The sequence below is a fragment of the Lynx canadensis genome, chromosome D4, assembly GCF_007474595.2.
Source record: "Lynx canadensis isolate LIC74 chromosome D4, mLynCan4.pri.v2, whole genome shotgun sequence".
NCBI lineage: Eukaryota > Metazoa > Chordata > Mammalia > Carnivora > Felidae > Lynx > Lynx canadensis.
Genome location: NC_044315.2, coordinates 10,134,667 through 10,151,336, shown reverse-complemented (window position 1 = coordinate 10,151,336; position 16,670 = coordinate 10,134,667). Strand labels below are relative to the sequence as shown.

Here is a 16,670-nt window from a genome sequence, read left to right as displayed (position 1 = left end):
TTATAAAACATGCCTCTTGCTGGCCGGCTAGCACATGCTAATAATCATGGGAGTCATAATTCACCGGAATACTGGGGTTTTAGGTTTTCCTTGGTTTGCGTGTTTAATTTAAAGGAATAAAAAATAAAACCTTGAGAAGAAACAAGGTAGCACTGCATGAAGCGGAAAAAATTATATCCTTTAAGCAGAACTGAACGCTTCCTCTCGTTTGTGTGCAACTTGTACAACTTCTGTCCCTCGGTAGAACACTGCTGTTTCAGCTGGAGGTGTGGGGGAGGGCAGGGAGGGCGGGGACTAGGCTAGTCTAAAGCGGGTTTTCTCACCCTTGGCCCTCCGTGAAATGTGGGGCCGGATAATTCTTGTTGTGCGGGGCTGGCCTGTGTATCGCAGCACCCCGTCTCTCCTCACAGATGCCACAGCACACCCTTCTCCTCGCCACCCCCCAGCTGTGACTCACAAGTGTCTCCCTACTTTGCCAGGTGTCCCCTGGAGGACAGATTGCCCCCAGTTGAGTATTACCCGCTTAAAGTAAAGCAGGTTTCCCAAACATTTCCTTCTTTACCCATTTGTCTAATCTGAAGGCAGCCAAGGTTGTGGTGGTTGTTTGTTTGTTTGTTTTTGAGTTAGAAGGGAACTAGAGTTTTAATTTATTTTTAGGTTTATATATTTTGAGAGAGAGAGTACATGAGTGAGGGAGGGCCAGAGAGAGAAGGAGAGAGAGAGACCCAAGCAGGCCCCGCACTCTCAGCGCAGAGCCCAGCATGGGGCTAGAACCCGTGAACCATGAGATGACCTGAGCCCAAATCCAGAGTCTGACACTTAACCAGCTGAGCCATCTAGGTGCCCGGGATATACAGTTTTAAATCTCATTCTGCCACTCCTTTTTCTGGACAAATCACAATTCGATTTTAGCTTCAGGTTTCAGAGGGTAACAAATGGACTTAGAAATACTACAGTTGACGCTTGAACCGCACTGGGGGTTTGCCCTGCACAAGTCCACTTATGTGCGACTTTGTTGTGAGAAACACAATACTGTCCTGTAAATGTGTTTTTACTTTTTTATTTTTTATTTTTTTGTGTGTTTATTTATTTTTGAGAGCGAGAGAGCATGAGTGGGGCAGGGGTAGAGAGAGAGGGAGACTCAGAATCTGAAGCAGGCTCCAGGCTCCAAGCTGTCAGAGCAGAGCCCCATGTGGGGCTTGAACTCGTGGACCACGAGATCGTGACCTGAGCCGAAGTCAGACGCCCAACCAACTGAGCCACCCAGGCGCCCCTCCTTGTGTTTTCTTAATAGCATTTTCTTTCTCCTAGCTTTCTTCATTCTAAGAATACAGTTTATGTGTATTAATTTGCTATTTATGTTATGGGTAGGACTTCCAGTCAACAGTAGGCTATTTAGTAGTTAAATTTGGGGAGAGTAAGAAGTTATATGTGGATTTTCAACTGCACAGGGAGTTGGCACCCCTAACCCGCTGTCCTGTTCAAGAGCCAGCTGTACATACAAGTCTACAGCCTTATGTCCAGAGATCACATGGATGGTTATTTGTGGATTATTCTTCATGTTTGATGTGGCTGAAGTGATAAATGGCTTCAGAAAATTCACATTTTAATAACCTCAAATGGAGTCTGACCCTTTGTATCTTTCTCTTTTCCTCACAGTCTTTTATAGCTCAGTGATCTTGGGATTCATTAGGAAAATCGAATGTTTGAGATCAAATCAGTCCTTTTCTATTTCCAAATAATCCTTGTTATCAGGTGCTTTCTAAAAACAGAAGACGCATTAAAGGAAAACAGACGTACATGGGTTTGAAATGTGTTTATCTTTCGGTAAGCTCTTTTTGAAAGACGAAAAACACTCTACAGTTTATTTGAATTTCTTTTCAAATAATATGCAACTTGAAATTGGCAGCAGTTGACCTATCTATCAGACTTAACCTTTTGCCTTTTTTACTTAATACTGGAGATGTTGGGGTTTCACACTTCTTGGGGGCGTAGGAAATATGTCAGTACATCTAGGACACTGCTTCTCAATCTTGGTGTTACATTAGAATTACCTGGGGAGCTTTGAAATAGCCCAAGGCCGGGCCACCTCCCAGATCACTGAAATCAGACACTCTAGGGGTGGAGCCCAGGCATCAGTGCTAGGTCATCTCCTCCCACTCCTCCAGTGGGAGTGAAGGTTGTGACCCAGGCGTGCCTTTTTATGAATAAAGTTTTATTGGAACATAGCCACGTTCATTCATTTACCAGTTGTCTAGGGACCATGCGGTTTGCAAAGCCTAAAATATTTCCTGTTTGGCCATTTACCAAAAAAAAAAAAAAAAAAAAAAAAAAAAAAAAAAAAAAAAAAAAAAAAAAAGGCACGCTGATCCCTGCTGTAGACTCACAGTGAACATTTTTCAAACGTTTTGAAAAGAGGCTTTATACAAATTCCCAGTAGAAGAAAAAAAAAATCCAGCATTTTGCAGAGCCAGCAGGCTCAAGTACTGTCGGTTTACTTGTACGCTGAGAAAATTGAAAAGCATTTTTCTTGAAGAACTGACTTGCAGATGTTGTCACACCGGGAGGAGATGTCACCAGCTCCGTGCCTGGAGTGGGTGGTGAGGAGGCTTCATCCTGTGTATGATGGCGCTTTGTGCTCTAAAGCTGACCCCTGGCTTCCCATTCAGTGTTCATTACTTAGACTGTGTAATTGACTTGAGGGAAGTGTGTAGAGGCAGAAACGGCTATTTGAGGGTTTGAAGATTGTTTGAGGTTGTTACCACCACTGCAGCGATTCTAGATGGCGGCAGACCCCCGAAAAGATTCCTTTCACGCCGAGGAATCTCACGTATGAAAAGAAAAACAGTGAAAAGTGCTCTTTACTTGGTTTCCATCCTCCCTCAGCTCAAGCGGAAAGTTGATGGTTGTAAACCGTGTTGGTCGCTGGCCTCTTACGGGTGTGAAGTAGGAGAGAATGTATCATTTGCTCTAGTCCCTGGTCACCAAAGTGAGAGTTTTGAGCCAGCAGAATCAGCATCTCCTGGGACTGTGCCAGACTGAGGCCCCGCCCCATATTTACTGAATCAGGATCCCTTAGCCTCAGGCCATTTGCATGCCCAGTAAGAGAGCCCTGGGATGCACTGGTTTAACTGATAACTGGGTGCTGTGCAGTTAGGTGACTGCTGATTGTCACCACCCTCCTAAATGATTTCATGGCCCCTTAATTGCTCTCCTGATGTGGGCTGCTCATTAAGGGCAGCCAATTTTTCCCCTTTGCCTATTTCCAAGTATGGCTTGCTTGCCCTCTTAGTAAGGACTTAGGTGAAGGTAGAAGATGAAAATTGGGTGACTGAGCTAGGAGAGATACCGTTTCATATGCTTCAGGGAAACAAACTGGAAAGAGTAAAGGGAACTTCCCAGAAAACTTCAGTTGAAAGAAACTAATCAACCAGAATAGAGTCTTCTGGGCTTCTCCAAGAAGTAATGTGCCCATCAGAGCATTCATTTGTGCTGGGGGGGGCACTTGGGAGGGGCAAAAATGAGTCCCTTGAGCTTCTCAAATCGGCAGACGGAAGGCTAGGAACTCTGGCCTTTCCGTGTCAAACATTCAAAGTACACGTAGGCCTGTAGTAATTGGAAAACTGTCCAAAATTTAACATTCATAGATAATCTTGAGGAACCCTGCCAGCCTCTGTCATGTTAGTATGATTTATTTGATTGAAAGACATGATTTTGAAATTACTCTTTAATCCTTGGACAATATTGGTTTTTCCTGAACGTTCCCTTAAATTGACTTTTTTTTTTTAAAATTTTTTTTTTTCAACGTTTATTTATTTTTGGGACAGAGAGAGACAGGGCATGAATGGGGGAGGGGCAGAGAGAGAGGGAGACACAGAATCGGAAACAGGCTCCAGGCTCTGAGCCATCAGCCCAGAGCCCGATGCGGGGCTCGAACTCACGGACCGCGAGATCGTGACCTGGCTGAAGTCGGACGCCTAACCGACTGCGCCACCCAGGCGCCCCTTAAATTGACTTTTAAACAAAGTTAATGTCACCTAAATTTAATTTTTTTGTTTATTGTTGAGATAGCGTGTGAGCAGGGGAGCGGCAGGGAGCAAGGGAGACAGAGGATCTGAAGCGGGCTCTGTGCTGACAGAGAGAGAGCTGATGCGGGGCTTGAACTCCTAGGCCGTGAGATCATGACCTGAGCTGAAGTCGAAAGCTTAACTGACTTGAGCCACCCAGGTGCCCCTAAGTTTAATTTTTTAAATGCAGTATAAATCATTGAAGTCTAGCTGTTCTTGCTGGGGAGATAAGGATCACGTGTAAAGCTCAGTGTCTGTTCCAGGGGCCATGCGGGAAACAGAACAGGTCTCCATGTTTGTGGAAACGGCCAGGAAGTGCTGAGAAAGCAGAAGGGGGGCCCCTTTAAGTCTTTGAGTGAGAGGTCAGGAAGCGATGGGGTGCTGCTCCTTAGTTAAAAGCTGCCTCACTGTCCCAAAGGCAGAGTCCGGTTGCCATAAAGACACATGACCGCTGAGGCTGGCTGCCACTGCTGCTGGAGGGGACGGCACGTGCCTGCCTTCTGCCCTCCACGTCTCACTGCATGTCCGGTTTGCAGAATCCGCATCCCCTCCAGAACCCTGGTGACAGGAGGGTCTGGGAAGCGGAGATCCCGCACTTGGGTTTCTTGCTGCAGGAAGAGTATGGAACAGGGTGGGAACAGACGTTGAGGACAGTATCCAGCACATCACCATCGTGATGACAACAGCTTACTCTTACACGTGCTTTGTGTGTTGTCTTTTTAAAAACATTCTCTTAAGAAATATTTTTACTTATTTTTGAGAGAGAGAGAGAGAGAGAGGGAGGGAGACAGTGCGCGAGCAGGGGAGGGGCAGAGAGAGGGAGACACAATCCAAAGCAGGCTCCAGCTCCTGAACTGTGAGATCATGACCTGAGCCACCCGGGCGCCTCTAAAATATTCTTTTTCTCTGAATACCGTGAGCTAACCCAAGGTAAGATGCCAGGTTTACACATGAGGCTCCTGGCCAAATAAGTTAGACGGAGTTACAGCGACGAGCCAGCTCCTACGCCGTGCTGTCTCCTCTCTATTGCTGTGTTTTCCGTAGTGCTGGTTAATTGAGTATCATGTGACTAAGTGGGGCTTTAGGGGAGCTCTAGTAGGGACCCCAAGATAGAAGAGGCACTGTGAGGAGGCACACATCCTTAGTATAGCTGCGGTCCATGCTCTGTTCATGGTTGAGGATACTCCCAGCATCAGTGGGCTATTCCCCTTATAGGCAGGTCTTGTAATAATTGTAAAATGCAGCTTTGGGCTCAACGTCGCCTTTCTTTTTTTCTCAAGCAGATGAAGAACTCGGAGAACCGCCACGCAATGAGCTCCCAGTACAGAATGCATTCTTACTACCCGCCTCCCTCCTACCTGGGCCAGAGTGTGTCCCAGATCTTCACTTTCGAGGACGGCCCCTCTTACTCGGAAGCCAAAGCAAGCGGTAGGTGCCCGGTTGTGCAGAGCCTGGATTGGGGTGGAGGGAGGCCGAGCGTCCAAGGCCGGCTCTCTGGCCCTCTCCGAGGGCTTGCCGGTCAGGAGCCCTTGGAAGATCTCTGTGCCTCCTCTGTGAGTATCCTTTACAGCTTTTAGTTGTGGGATGTTTTTGCTTCTCTAAATTAATACCACATGATTCTTTTCTGAATACCTGGAGTGCCAAGAATACAGTGAGAGCCTCCCTCCCATCAGAAGCTAACAAATATATTTTCAGGAGGATCAATATGAAATACAAACTCAAAGGAAACCGTGGTTCAAATCCTGATCATTCTTGGCGAAGTGTTTCTGTGTACTGAATACCTGTTTTCCAAAACTTTTCCATTCTCAAATTGAAGGCGTATTCATCTTTTGGGGGAGCGAATAGAATAATAAAACATTTTTGAATACCATAGGCCTCAGAGTTTATGCAGTAGCAATGCAAATAACTCTGGTATAAAGGCTTTAAAATAAAAATGACTTTAATGAGCCAAAGCACTTTGAAATACACAGTTCCTCAACTTCAATTTTAACCTTCTCCCCAGTATTTACGCTGTTAAAGATGGGCAGGTCTCTCATGGCGGCTGTGTTTCCAGACCCCATTTTTTTTTTTTTTTCAACGTTTTTTTTTTATTTATTTTTGGGACAGAGCGAGACAGAGCATGAACGGGGGAGGGGCAGAGAGAGAGGGAGACACAGAATCGGAAACAGGCTCCAGGCTCTGAGCCATCAGCCCAGAGCCCGACGCGGGGCTTGAACCCACGGACCGTGAGATCGTGACCTGGCTGAAGTCGGACGCTTAACCGACTGCGCCACCCAGGCGCCCCCAGACCCCATTTTTAAGATCCTTATATTTAAGCTTTATCTTTTGACCTAGGAAAGTGAGACGTGTATACATTCAAGGCAGAAGTAGAAATCAGGGCAGTAGCAAGTGGTGTGGTAGTAAATCGACTCTTGGAACCCACCCTGTACTACATAAAAAGAGAGGTTTTCAAAATAACTTGACCGTCTACAAAATAACTTGACTCTCTTGGTAAAGCAAGTGTTTAGGGAAGGAGAATCAGAACCATGCTTTGATTTCCAAGTTCAAAACAAGTCTAAAAAAGGTGGGCAATTTATACTTTATTTGCCATACCAAGATGAAATAGAGGACTTCATTAATGTTGAATATAGAGTACAAGGGAACTGATCACTTTGAACTATAGACGGATGGAAGTACACGTTGATTTTTTTTTTTTTTACTTTGACTCTTCTTGTCGGGAGTGTACAAACACAACTCTGTATTATAAATATTCATACCATAGAACGTATGCCCTTATGGTCCTTCTTTCTTACTGTCTCTGATTCTAGGTATTTGTCTGGATTTTAAGCTCTTTGGGGACAGAGAACACATGTTACATACATTTTTACCTGCTATGATGCCTTTTATTTGTTGTTGATTGGTTAAGCCAGTGGATGAATGAATGAATAAATGAATCGGGTATTATTTTTTAAGTGAGCTCGCTCTGTAAAGAAATACCAGCCTAAAGGGTCAGGATCCTAACTCCTTGTCTGATGGAGTCAGTACAGAATTTAGCGATGAAGCAGTTAAAGAAACGTTCGTTCGTACAGAAAATTAGGAGTGAAACCTACTTCCAGGAAGAAATTGCCTGAGCTTCTTGCTCCTGGAATAATGGAATATTTTCAGAAGCCACTCACACTCTTGAGAGAAAGGTGTAAATTCAGAGCAGGGCAGGAAGATAAAAAGATAAGAGGAAATTTATTAGAGCGGAGAGGGACAGCTCTGAGGAGGAGCAGGGGGTTTTTGAATTTATGGCCGCAAAGGCAGAGGCTCAGAAGGACAGAGGTTACAGTCCAGGACCGGAAGGACCAGCGCTCAGAGGGAAAGACTGTGTGAATAACCGCGAGGATTGGTTACAACTTCGCTGGTGATACTTGGGCTTGAAAGTGAGAGGAGGCCTCAGACTTGCACGTCTGGCGCCCCGCCCACTCACCACTAATTAATCAGGAGGGTGGAGCTTCCCACAGGAGGGGCTTACCTGGGAAGGGCCACAGTGAAACTCAGTAACCTCTGCTTTCCAGTTGCCATGGAGCAGGAGAATGTGAATTCATAGAAAATCTACATGTCAGCTAATTTTTTAAAGACGTGCGGCTTCATGACTTCCAAACGCCTGGAATTTGGGGCTTCTGCGTTGCATGCAGTGTTTACAGAGCAGGTGGAAGGGAAGAGGAAGTTGTGTTTGGGGGCCACCAAGGGCACCCTAGGCGTTATCTCTTGGAACGATGGATCCTCAGTTTTACCGTCAGCACTGACACAAGCAGGAAGCACTTGGGGCAACGTAGGCCCTTTTGCCGAGTGGGGCTGAGGCTGGCGGCAGGGTGCAGTGGGCGAGGGTAGGGGCAGCACTGTGTTCACTTGTGACAAGGTGGCAGAGGCTGGCCATCAACCAGTTGCGTTTCTCACTCCTGTCAGGTTTGAGTTGAGATCCTTTGATCGGTTGAGTTAGTAAGATATGATTGGAAGATCTAAGTGGGGACTTGTAAGTAATTAGAAAAGTTGGTTGGTTTGCAGTAGGTTTAATGTTTAAAGTATACATTTGTCCATTAAATTACATTTTTCTTCAGTTTCTTTTTTTTTAAATGTGTATTTTTGAGGGGTGCCTGGGTGGCTCAGTTGGCTAAGTGTCCGACTTCAGCTCAGGTCATGATCTTGTGGTTTGTGAGTTCGAGCCCCACGTCGGGCTCTGTGCGGACAGCTCGGAGCCTGGATCCTGCTTAGGATTCTGTGTCTCCCTCTCTCTCTGCCCCTCCACTGCTCATTTTCTGTCTCTCTTTGTCTCAGAAATAAAACATTTAAAAAAAATTTTTTTAATGTTTTATTTTTAAGAGAGGAGGGAGAGAGAGAGGAAGAGAGAGAGAGAGAGAGAGAGAGAGAGAGAGACACGAGTGGGGGAGAAGGGCAGACAGAGATGGAGACACAGAATCCGAAGCAGGCTCCAGGCTCCGAGCTGTCCGCACAGAGCCCAGCGCGAGGCTCGAACTCACAAACTGTGATCATGACCTGAGCCGAATCGGGTGCTTAACTGACCGAGCCACCCAGTCACCCCTCTTCAGTTTCTTTCAAGACAAGCTTAACCTCTGTACCGCTTAAATGAGTCCCGGTTCAAAGTTTTCGTCTGCTTTTGCTGCAGATTGCAACGTATGAATAGACTGTGGGGGAGGATTACAGGGAAAGTTTCCATTTTCCTGTGTTGCTGTTTAATGGCTTTCTTTGTCAAAAAGCTAGGAAGCATTTCTTCCCCTTTCCATGTCCTGACTCCATGTCAGGAGGTAGATCAGAGAGACGGCGAGGCCTGGTCGTGGTGTAGGACTTTGTAAGCCACCGCGAGCACTTTGGCTTTTATTTCAAGTGACACGAGAAGCCATGGAGTTCCAGTGAAGAGGTGACATGGGAGATATGTCTGTTTTGTGGTTTTGGAAGATCACGCTCGCAGCTGCGTGAGGACAGACGGTAGGGATGAAGGTGGAGGCGGGGGGGCGGCAGAAGTTGTCATAATTGTTGCAGAAGGTGGCAGTGGCTTGGTGAGGGTGGGAGTGTGGTGGTGAGGCAGGTGGTTTCGTACTAGATCCGTTTTTTTCTTTTTTAATTTTTTTTTTTCAACGTTTATTTATTTTTGGGACAGAGAGAGACAGAGCACGAACGGGGGAGGGGCAGAGAGAGAGGGAGACACAGAATCGGAAACAGGCTTCAGGCTCTGAGCCGTCAGCCCAGAGCCTGACGCGGGGCTCGAACTCACGGACCGCGAGATCGTGACCTGGCTGACGTCGGACGCTTAACCGACTGCGCCACCCAGGCACCCCTCTAGATCCGTTTTGGAGAGAGAACCAGCAGGATTTGCTCATGGATTTGGGATAGACCAGCAAGGGGGAAGTGAGGGAGGACTCCCTAAGTTCTGACCTGACCCAGGAGTTTCCATTTATTGAGGTAAAGAAGACCGTGGGAAAAAGAGGTTTGTGGGGAGCTAGGACTTGAATTCTGCACATAGGAAGTTAGAGATGTTCATGAGTCATCCGAGTGGATCGTCCAGTAGGAATTGGATGTATGAAGTCCCAAGTTGAGAGACCGTTGCTGGAAATAAAAAAACCTGCGAGTGGGGCGCCTGGGTGGCTCAATCAGTTACGCATTTGACTTCAGCTCAGGTCATGACCTCACAGCTGTGGGAAGGTCGGGCTCTGTGCTGAGCTCAGAGCCCGGAGCCTGCTTCACATTCTGTGTCTCCCTCCCTGTCTGGCCCTCCCCCTCTCAAACTCTGTCTCTCTCTCTCTCTCTCAAAAAGTAAATAAACATTAAAAAAAAAAAAAAACTTAAAAAAAAAACAAATCTGTGAGTTCCGTGCCTCGGTGTTCCTTGAAGCCAGTGTGATGAAAGCCCCCAGGGAAGCGAGTGTAGACAGAGCAGAACGAATGATGGAAGTTGGAGCCCCAGGGCCCTCCAGTCTCCGCAGGTGCGTCACACATGAAGAGGACCAGTGAAGGAGACCGTGACAGGAGCAGCCCGTGGGGTGGGGGGAGAGCTCGCGGGGATGCTGTCTTGGAAGCCATGCGAAGACAACAGTGCATTGAGCAGAGCCACGGAAGTTGGTGGGTCAGATGAGGGCTGGGATCGACCACTGGCTGTTGGGAGGTAGAAATGATGGGGGACCGAGGCCAGCGGGGTTGGAGGTGGGAACCAAAGCCGGGCTGCATTCGGGAGTGCGTGGGAGAGAAGGTTGGGGTCCCCCCAGGCTGGGCACAGACAGGTCTTCAGGGAGTTCTGCTGGGAGGGCACAAGTGACATGGGCTAGCCGCGGGAGGGGGAGCCGAGTTCAAGGAAGATCTTTCTGTCTTTTTCGAAGAAAGGAGACGGGTTTGTGTGCTGATGGGAGTGATCTCGTGGAGGGAAGTTTGCTGGTACGGGGTGTGTAGGGCAGGGCCACTGCCAGCAGGTTCCGTGGCAGGGTGTTGAGTCAGCAAGACCGGATGGGATCCTGGGGTGGGGGTGGGGGGCGGCTCTGAGTGCTGAGTTACTCGTGTAAGGAGAGGTAAGCAAAGGACCTAAAAGCAAACAAAAACTTAGTTTGACACAGCGATTTTATGTCTGTTGACTCTCACTTGAAACTGGGGGCTTGAATTTTTTTGTCTTTCCTTTTTCTAGGAATTCGTTTGTTTGTTTGTTTGTTTGTTTGTTTTGGAAGCACAATCCACCTGGCATAAAATTAACGATTCACCATTTTGAAGTATACAATTAAGCGGCGCTTAGGACCTTTGCAGTGTTCAGCAGCCATGACCTTTATTTAGTTCAAAGGCATCTTTATCTCCCCAGAAGGAAATCCCATACCCGCTAAGTGGTCTTCCCTTACTCAACCCTACTCCCCCCACCCCCAGCGCCCTGGCAACCACGAATTTGCTTTCTGTCTTAATGGACTTGCCTATTCTGAAAGGTTCATGGGAATCATACAACATGTGGTATTTTGTGACTGGCTTCTTTCCCTTAGCGTAACATTTTCAGGGTTCTTCCACGTTGTGACAGGTAGTAAGTACTTCACTCCTTTTTATGGCCTACTGAGAGTCCATTGTGTGACTAAACCACGTCGTCTTCTGTTCATCAGTTGATGGACATTTGGGTCGTTAGTACCTTTTACTGGTTATTGTGAATAGCACCGCCGAGAATCTTCGTGTTCTTTATTTGAAGACCCGTTTTCAGCTCTTCCGAGTACATCCTCAGCAGCGGAATTGCTAGATCGTATAAGTCTGTGTTTAACTTTTTGAGGACCTGTCGAACTCTGCCATGCCATTGCACATTCCCACCAGTGTATGAGGGTTCTGATTTCTCCAGCCAGCTCTCGTTACTTTCCATCTTTTTATTATGATCTTAGTAATTCATTTTTGTTGTATCTTATTAAAGCATCAGACCGTGGTGGATTGTAAAATGTTCATAGTAACAGATGCAGGTGGTTCCCGAAATGGTGGCAGGACCGCCCTGAAACTAACGCTTCCTGGCTCCCAGTAAAGAGGTGCGTCTCCACAGCAGTGTCTCTGCGTTAACAGATACACCCGTGCTTATGGGCGGGCGACATTTCATGTCCGCAAGCAGGCATCTTTCTCTACGTGTTGGATTCTTGTGTATAGGTTCTTGGAGTATACTTGACTGGCCAACCCCTGTGAAACGGTTTCAGTTCACAATGAGGAAGAAGAACACACTTTGATTTTTTTGTCTGTTTATTTTGCAGTCTCGGTGTAAAGTTAGAGCTGGTACGTTTCGGTTTCTTCTGGTTCTTTGGCGCCTTCCAGTGCAGACCCAAGTGGCAGGCCCCTGTGCAAACACCCTTCCTTTACATTCAACCTCTGCTCTTTCCGGGAGAAAGAAACACTCGTTTGAGATGCTCCTTATATATTATGAGCTCTTCTTGTATTATTCATTTTGCACCCATAGGATGTCAGCAGCTCCGTGAAGCAAGATACAAAGCATTTACGTTTTCCCCCAAAGGTCAGATGGCCAAGGATAGTGGAAGGGCCTCTCTGAGTTGAAGGCCTTGTCTTCCTTCTGTGGTGTCTGGGAAGCTTGCAGAAGTCTAGGCGTTCCCAGACATGACTTTTTTAATCCATTCGGCATTAGCAATGTTGTAGCTGAGTGACTCTAGAGGTGCCTGATTTCACTGATGGCATCGGCTCCCTCCCCCGCTGTTGTCACGACCACACGCAAAGTGGTTAAGCTTTCACCCCATGGAGTGGTTTTGCTTCCTGCCGCATGTTGGATTTTAGCAAAAGACCATCCATCTCATTTCTCAGGTGAGAACACTGACACGGCGCTGCCTGTTGGAAGCACCCTCAGGTCTCCCCCTGCTCACGATCTGGGATGTCACCACCGCCCTTTCGTGAGGGGATGTGAGCTTCTGGCACGGCCCCTGGGTGGGGTGCTGGAAACATTCCATGCTTAGCATCTCAGTGGAGCCACCACTAACCAGCTGTGTAGCCTTGGGAGTACCAGACTCTCCTCCTGGACCCTTGCTTCCCTCACCCCTTAAGAGAAGGCGAGGGGGTGGGATGTGTCAAACCCACACAGGTGTTATGAGGATGAAATCATGTCGCCTATGGAAACAAGCTCTGTAAATCACAAAATGCAGCAAGAGACGGCGAAATACTGTACAAACTTCCACCATTCCTTTCTGCAAGGGGTGTGTTGACATTTCAGGCAGTTCTTCTTGTCAGGGAGAAAGATGTTCTGGAAATGTTTTAGAGTCCTGCTCAGACAGGAAGGAGGGGAGGCCAAGGCATCTGAGGGCTGCTTTTCTTGTGTATATTCTGCTCTGAAGTGTATGGCAAGCCTGCAGGGGAGAAAAACATTGACTCTTTTGTTTCTCTGCTTTAAGGAAAGCTGAGTATGTTTTATGCAACATTTATAAAATGTTAAGTTTAAACTTACCTCTTTAGGAAATGACTTACCATTTGCTAAATTTTTTTTCTAATTTTTTTTTTCAACATTTTTTATTTATTTTTGGGACAGAGAGAGACAGAGCATGAACGGGGGAGGGGCAGAGAGAGAGGGAGACACAGAATCGGAAACAGGCTCCAGGCTCCGAGCCATCAGCCCAGAGCCTGACGCAGGGCTCGAACTCACGGACCACGAGATCGTGACCTGGCTGAAGTCGGACGCTTAACCGACTGCGCCACCCAGGCGCCCCATCCATTTGCTAAGTTTTAAAGAAAAGCACTTGACTAGTAAACCTGTCTTTATGTAGCCATTTTATTTTCAGCTCCAGCTTTGCACAGAAAAGAGTGTGGGGCATTCGTTGGCAATGACCATAGAGGCCAGTGTGTGCAAGGCAAATGGATCCCACCCCAGGAGAGGAGATCTGGCTCAGATCCCTAGCTCTGGGCCTGATTGTACCATGCTCATTTAATCTCTTCCAGCCTTACTTCCCTCATCTGGAAAGTTGAAAAATGTAATAACAGCTTTACCTATTCTATATGGGCCACATAAACAATTATGTTAAAAAGGCATGGAGGAAGTTGTCAACTCCCTTATTCCCATATGAAGACCTGTCACCATGTCTTAAATATCTTCTGTTCCTGCAGGTGACTGGCAGTGGACTGTGCAAATAAAAGTCGTTACAATCTAAGGAGGGCCTATTGTTTAGCCCTACGGGGGCCCTGTTTGAAACTAACCACATGTGTATTGTGATTCTTGAAATTAGTTAGTCATTGTGGTATTCTGAGTAAGGAAGATGAAGCATAATAATTTAATAAGCATATAATAAACATTTAGAACTAGCAGCTTTGGAGGCTTATTTGTAATGTATCACAAGTGATATGTTTGCTAAGAAAAGCAGAGGGAACAACCAAGGAAGAGGGGTACGGAAGGACACCAGCAGGTTTCTTTGTAGCTCAAGAATATCCCTGAAAGCGAACTGAAGTGCCATTTGATGCGGGCACACTGATTTCCATTGTTTCTTCAAACCTCTTTTTCTTCCAACTTGAAAAGAGCCCCCTACAAGGCAAACTGTGGGAAAGATTGAGAACTGAGGGGCCTCCAGCATGTCTTCTGTGTAAAACACTGCCCCCTGACCAGGCCAGCACCAGTCTAGAAAGAACAGGCACTTCCCAAGGACCTACCTGAGGAAGGTCAGACTCACATAAGAAGTTCACTCACTGTAGCCCTTTCTGCAAGAGTTATCAGAGTGTGGCCTCACACAGGGAGCACAGCTATCGTGCTCATTCAGGTTTGCGCTTTGCCAGGGGGCCTCACATCATGCCCTGTTCTCAAAGCGCTCCTGGGGTCGTTCGTAGGTTCTTGGATGAATAAGAAACCGACCTCTGGATCCTTCCTGCTGGTGCCTCACCAGCCTGGAGTCAGGTGTTCTGGTGAACCAGTCAGTGAAATAAAGCAGACGTGGGCAAATGTAGGGTACAACCTCCAGGCTACAATGTATCCTGGATTCACGTCACGTAGAATATTCCCCATATTCCCTTTGGAAAACTCAAACTTAAAAGACTTATTTCTTTGCATATATTGCATATATTGTTATTTTGATGAGTAACACAGCCCTGCGAGTGAGGTCAAGAGGGGCTTCCTCACTAACCATACTTAAGAGAGGCCAGGTGGGGGTGGGGCACTGTGACATCTCTGGCCTTGTTGTCAGTGTTGAGGAACAGGAGCCAGCATAGGAACTCAGGTCTCTAAAGCACTCCTCCGGGCGTTCCTTCTGCTAGGATATCTTATGGTTTCTCTTCCCGCCCTTCCCTCACAGTTAGATAGCTCTTCCAACGTCTGTAAGACAAAGTTCTGTGTGCTCGGTGGGGATAACTCATTTAATTCTTTTTTTTTTTTCCCTGAGAGAGAGAGAGAGCACATGCAAACAGGGTAGGGGCAGGTAGAGAGAGAGAAAATCTTAAGTAGGCTCTATGCTCAGTGTAGAGCCCGACATGGGCTCAATCTCCTGACCTGAACTGAAATCAAGAGTTGAACACTTAACTGATTGAGCCACCCAGGTGCCCCTCATTTAATTTTTTTAAAGTTTATTTCATTATTTGTTTTGTGAGAGAGAGAGAGCGTGTACACATGAGCTGGGGAGGGGCAGAGAGAAAGAGAGAGAGAGAGAGAGAGAGAGAATCCCAAGCAGGCTCTGCACTGTCAGCACGGAGGCCGATGCAGGGCTTGAACTCACATACCATGAGATCACGACCAGAGCTGAAATCACGAGTCAGACGCTTAACCGATTAAGCCATTCAGGCGCCCCCAATTCTTACAGTATAGTATTATTACCCCCATATTATGGATGAGGACAATGAGGCACAGAGACAGTGAGAGGAGAAGAGGTCCTCATTTCCAAGTGGCAGATAGAGAAACTGAGGAACAGTGATGACTGACTTAGCTTGTCTAAGGCCTCACTGAGCAACAGTCTGGCGTTCTCATGTGTGAAAAACTTTCATGGAAATGGTGGCTGTCATTGGGGGTTGGAAATGTTCTATCTGCTGAGATCAAAGATATGCATGCAATAGTAATACTTTTTCTGTAACAAAACTCTGGAACCTACTCTTTCATCATATGCATCATGCAGGAATAACCCTTCTAGGGATGTCTTTCTATAGCATGTGGTTATCACAGAAAACAAAAACAAAAACAAAAACAACGCTGTAAAGTAGACTTAAAAAACCCACCAGCGAATCAGGTATAATATTTACATTGCTCTTCCCAAAGCTAAATGTAAACTATAGAATGTCTCTTTAACTTAGCACAGTAAAGCCAACCTTTAATTTTGTGGTTATATATGTATTTTCTTTGTATTTAACAGGACAGACTGTTGATATTTGATGAAGGCAGACATAATAAAATTAAATAACTAGTTATCAGATTTGAAATTATAAATGTAAATAGAAACACAATCAACTACTTTTCTATAGTAATTTTTATTTTCTGTGGCTATTCTGTGTTATTTTAAAATTAGGGTGAATAAGGGTCGCCTGGGTGGCTCAGTCAGTTAAGCATCCGACTTCAGCTCAGATCATGATCTCATGGCTTGTGGGTTCGAGTCCCATGTTGGGCTCTGTGCTGACAGCTCGGAGCCTGGATCCTGCTTCAGATTCTGTGTCTACCTTTCTCTCTCCTCCTTCTCTGCTCATTTTCTCTCTGTCTCTCACTTTCTCTCTCAAAAATAAATTAACATTCGGGGCGCCTGGATGGCGCAGTCGGTTAAGCGTCCGACTTCAGCCAGGTCACGATCTCGCGGTCCGTGAGTTCGAGCCCCGCGGCGGGCTCTGGGCTGATGGCTCAGAGCCTGGAGCCTGTTTCCGATTCTGTGTCTCCCTCTCTCTCTGCCCCTCCCCCGTTCATGCTCTGTCTCTCTCTGTCCCAAAAATAAATAAACGTTGAAAAAAAAAATTTTTTTAAAAAATAAATAAACATTCAAAAGAAATTAGGGTGAATTGAAGGCTTGTCTGTTTTCCCCAGATACTTTTTGAGAAAGGCAGTATTTTACATTCTCCCTAGTCTGTCCGCAGCTTATTACGAGGCTGCTTTTTACATCTTTAATTTATTTATTCTCTTAAAACTCTAAGTTCAGTATACAGGGCCCCCTTTGCAGGGGTTTTCCTTTGGGCTAAAGAAGAT

The 16,670-nt window shown here is 46.4% G+C and overlaps 1 protein-coding gene across 1 annotated transcript in view; it reads left to right on the top strand.

Moving 5' to 3' along the window:
- Positions 1-16,670, top strand: part of DMRT1 (doublesex and mab-3 related transcription factor 1) — a 111,916-nt gene that overhangs the window by 60,487 nt on the left and 34,759 nt on the right. The window contains exon 4 of the mRNA XM_030293680.1: positions 5,351-5,495. Within this exon, the coding sequence (XP_030149540.1) occupies positions 5,351-5,495 (145 nt within the window). The remainder of the gene's footprint in view (positions 1-5,350; positions 5,496-16,670) is intronic.